Genomic DNA, 4,771 nt, shown 5'->3' on the forward strand with positions numbered 1-4,771 from the left:
TAAACACATACATAGATGTCAACCTCTCTAGCCACTGTGCAATACTAGTTTTAATATAAGAGAGTCCTCCAAAGGCAGGACTGCACCTAGATGAGCACTACAAAATGGCACTTTTAAATTCCATGCCTGAAGACTTCAAAATACAGTAATAGATATAACACAGGTATAATACTGGGGCTGGGAGAAGTTACAGGAATGTGCCACATGTCATGAAGAGGACAAACTTTTAAAACATGGACTACATAATGATATAGTTAGATAGAGAACAGTATAGAAGAGGCACTGACATCCACACAGTCACAGTAGTGTTGCATGTCTGGCAATGAAGAGACCAGACAACTATACTACTGTTAAATTCATACTCAGCAGGACTACTCATACCTATGGCCCTCCTCAAACCACTCTCCCTCACTGCATCCCTTCAGTGTGCCAGCCCCGCCTTTTGTACAGTCTAACATGTGACGTGGATGTTGCAACTCCTACAGCTTAAAAAAATAAAATTTCTTGTCAGCACACCATGGTAACAGAGACAGCAGGCTGCAGTTTCTTAAGCCAGTATTGCTGGCTAAAATTTGCTACAGCTGTAGCTGGAAATACAGATAGAGTTCTAAGAAATGCAACACAGTGCCCAAAGACAAGCTTTTTACTGTACCCTTTAGCAGTCAAATGACAGACACTATTTCAAGCAGTAAGAGAAAGGACAAGACCACCCAATCACTTGAATACCTTCTCAAAAACCCAACTAAACATTACTTGACTAAACTACCAAGTTACAGAAGGCGGCTGTCATATCAAATCAATATTATTTACTTACCTCCTGGGACGCTTTTGCTTGTTTTTTGTGCGGCTTTTTCTTGTTGGCTTGGGCAGAATCCTTCTCTGTTAAGGGGAAAAAAAAAAGCATTTCTCCGTATGATGTTTACAATCAACGCAAAAAAAAACCAAAAGCAAAACACACAGATGCAACTTTTTTTTTTACTAGAAACAGATGTATGAAACAGCAAAAAGGGAGGACTTAAGTATGCCCAAAGCTACACCAGGTATTAGAACCTGATATTACTTGCAGAAGCTGAAGTGCTAGTATTGCTTTATTTCTCACCTACTGATCCTGTATTCAGCGCACTGAAACAAAAGGTTTGTATTTCATCCCCCCTCCCCTCCCCCACAAGAATACAACCATGGGAGTTTACTATGTTTACCAGCAATCTGAAAAGACCTCTTTGGGAACAGAAAGCTCTAATAATCTTACAATTTCTGTTAAGACTGAGCTTACTACTCTGCTTTGCACCAGAGGCTCAGTCCCACAGGCAGCTAGGTGACAGCTGAGATTGAAACACTAGTTTGAATAGAGATGCACTACACAATCCAGATCAAACCCTGTCTTAAGTGTAACCTGTTCATAAGCAGCATCTATATGTATTTATACCAGCATGAATCAGTAAAATTTATTTTCTACTTCCCTATCTACAAGGGTAGAGGTTTTAAAATATTTGAGTTTCAGATGCAGTTGTAGCCACCTGCAGTAGTTTCTACCAACACATCACAGCTTCTCCATGACTGTATTCATGATGGGGTTACTGTAATCCAAACTGGGTCATGTCATATTCAAAAGCAGCAACATTTCACTTACAGCAGAACTGTACATATTCCCTTCTAAAATATGGATTATTAAACTGATAGGGAATTCTCAAGCACTTAGTTTAAGTGAGCCAGAGGCACTTCATCAAAAGAAGTGCTACAGAAAGACTCAGGGTAAGGAGCTCTGGCTCTTAAAATTACGTTACAAAGAATTTTTGCTAAAAAGAGCTTCAGTCTAACAGCTAACTGTCCACTCTGCAGACAGATTTCCAGAGTTTGTCCAGCCCTTAGTACTGCCCAGAGAGCTCCGTATCATGTTTTCATGGCTTAGTACCTTCCATAAATTCAGAGCTTGATTCAGGTTTTTTCCTTCCTCTATTAACTTGAAATTTAAATGCTTAGATTGCGTAAGTGTAGTAAAGCTCCCACTAATATTTGCTCTCTTCTACTTTCAAGCTTTGCTTCTCAAACTTCTGAAGGATTAAGAGAAGTCAGAACAAGAAAGTTATCTCCTCCTCCAAAAAGCTTTACATCTCACCAAGTTTGCACAGCCTTGGCTGCTAGCTGAAACCATTTTAGCTTACATCCACAGAAGGCCATTAGTTACATTTCCTGCTGGTACAAAAACATGCATTTTATCATTGTTATTGTGAATGGACAAGACAAGAAGGACAACACAGCACTGGAACAGTTTATCCAGAAAGGCTGTGGGATCTCCATCCTTGGATGTTTTCAAGACTCAGCTATACAAAACCATGCCTGACCTGATATAACGTCAGCAATACTCCCACTTCATGCATGAGGCTGGACTAGGTGACTTCCAGGGATCCCTTCAAACCAACATTTTTATGATTCTAAGTGTTTTACCTGAGCAATGAACACCACATGCTTTCCACTGAACTTCTTCTCCAGCTCACGAACTAACCGCACCTGAATCTTCTGGAAAGATTTCAGCTGAGGAACTGGTACAAAGATAATGATGGCTTTTCTGCCACCACCCACTTCAATTTCCTGAAACAGAAGTAGAAAGCAAACATTACCTAGGGGACAAGAACCAATCTTTGCTGTGATCATGAATCCTCTGAACACAGATATTTGATAGTCTTGCTCACAACCTGGAGGCAGGTGGGGAGGACGCACAGGGGAAGGACCATCAGAGAGCAGTACCTGTTTTAATGCATTTAAGAGCAAACAACTGAAAAAAATCTGTCATAGCACTTGTTTTGCAGTGAAGGAGTGATTGGGAAATCAATCCCACCACTCCTTTCAGATTCACATCCTCTGAATAGCAAAGCTCATTCTTTCTGCAGGATGGGACTCAGATGCTGGAATCCTAACTGTACTGTATGCCTATCATCACATCCGCAGCAGTACTTACACGCTGATACAAAGTTTCAAAAATTATTTGCATCTAATGCAGACTCCAAAGTTGACAGTAATGAGTCTCTTATTTTTGAGCTACTCCTTCATGGAAATCATCTTCTGTCCACCACTTGCCAAGGCCTGCATCACTACTCAAACAAAACATTTCCTTCCCCTCCAAATGCCAGCAGGTTTACATCACACCAACATGGATTACTTTTCCCCTGGTTTGTTTCTCCAGCAGCTGATCAAAACCGAAGAAGTTTGTATAGGCTTACAAGGCACTTCTCCCATGAACCTAACTGCAGGGACATTCTCACTCATTCTCCAACAGAACAGAAAGCTGAATTGTTTTTCAGCAACTACATTCCCACATGAGCTAACTCACACTCAAAGGAGATTTCTCACAAATAAAACTAAGTAGCTAAGTAAACAACACAGACATTTTTTACAACTCCTCACTGAGGACAGTACCCACTGCTGTACTTCAGCAGTGATGCAGTTCTTCTGAGGGTGCCTGAACTCATAAACCAAGCCAACTTCTGCATTCCCAGATTGTTTAACTTAACTCTACACAGTCAAGCGCTTGTGTTTGTGCGTGTATTGATAAAAAGCAACCTACTTAAGTTTTTGGTTACAACAACTAGGTTCAGAAGTTCCATCCAGTCTCCAAGGCTGACAAATTCTAACACTAATTTTCTTCTTCATTTTCTTCCTCAAAGTTTCAGCTGCCTTTATAAACTAAAAATAAAATTTACAAACAGGATAACCTACGTGATCAAGTCAGTCCTTGATCCACTTCTTATCTACTACTTGGTACATAAAAGAGGATTTACAACAAAGTGACTTTATATTACAGTTTACGTTCCTGACAGAGATGCATTGCTAGCCAACATCCACACACATTCAGTTTCACACCCAAAGCCCACTTTGCAGAGACACAAAGTAGAACCACCACTGTTAAACACATTTATTTAAAGCACCAAAATGACATTTAAGTTTTTACAATTACTTTTCAGACCAGCTTTTAAAAAAAAAGTTTACAAAATCCTATGTGTTAACAGCAAATACCTGAAGATAAGGAACCGCATACAGTAAAACAATCACGGGCCATAAGAAACAGCTAAAGACACCATCAAAAATTAAACACACATAGAGCAAGTCACCATGCAATTTGTTGTGGAGAAGGTCAAGCCTACCTTAGCTGCTGTGATGTTCAACTCCCGCAGCTGAGCCTTTAAGTCAGAGTTCATTTCCAACTCCAGCAGAGCCTAGGAAAACGAAGTTGCAGAATAATCTATTACATACAGCTCAATTCATAAGAACCCTTGAGACTGAAGTCTGTCCACAGGGTCAGAGAGCATCTATATACTTTTAACCACACTCAGTATCAAAGATGTAACATCCTATAAGTCACAATGACAGATGCAACAAGTTCAATTAGTGGGAACACAAGCTGACTGCCCCAGATCCTAACTAAAAGAGAGCACTTAGACTGCACCACCCTTTAAGTTCAAGCTGCAGACAACTGTCACAACACTGTCTCTCTAACCAGCAGTGGGTTACCAAACAGCAGAAGGAAAAGACACGTACCTGGGATATACCAGACTCGAACTCATCTGGCTTCTCGCCATTAGGCTTCACAATCTTTGCGCTAGAGCTGAACATGGCCTTTCTGCAACGCAAAAGAACATCTCGGTTGTCACCAGAAACATGTCTTCTGCTGCAACCACAGCACCACTCCGCAATCCGCCTACTCCGCCACATGCTTCAAGCGAAACCAGAGAGAGCCCCACGGGCCACCCAGGCCCCAGCACGTCGCTGCGGGGTA

General features: G+C 41.0%; 1 protein-coding gene across 1 annotated transcript in view; it reads right to left on the reverse strand.

The window, feature by feature from the left end:
• Positions 1-4,658, reverse strand: part of RPS7 (ribosomal protein S7) — a 6,472-nt gene extending 1,814 nt beyond the window's left edge. The window contains exons 1-4 of the mRNA XM_010074887.1: positions 4,534-4,658; positions 4,140-4,211; positions 2,446-2,589; positions 815-879 (exon numbers count right to left, since the gene is read on the reverse strand). Of these exons, the coding sequence (XP_010073189.1) occupies positions 815-879; positions 2,446-2,589; positions 4,140-4,211; positions 4,534-4,608 (356 nt within the window). The 5' untranslated portion in view covers positions 4,609-4,658. The remainder of the gene's footprint in view (positions 1-814; positions 880-2,445; positions 2,590-4,139; positions 4,212-4,533) is intronic.
• Positions 4,659-4,771: the final 113 nt, after the last annotated feature.

The sequence above is a fragment of the Pterocles gutturalis genome, unplaced genomic scaffold (genome assembly GCF_000699245.1).
Source record: "Pterocles gutturalis isolate BGI_N339 unplaced genomic scaffold, ASM69924v1 scaffold49507, whole genome shotgun sequence".
In the NCBI taxonomy this organism is placed as follows: domain Eukaryota; kingdom Metazoa; phylum Chordata; class Aves; order Pterocliformes; family Pteroclidae; genus Pterocles; species Pterocles gutturalis.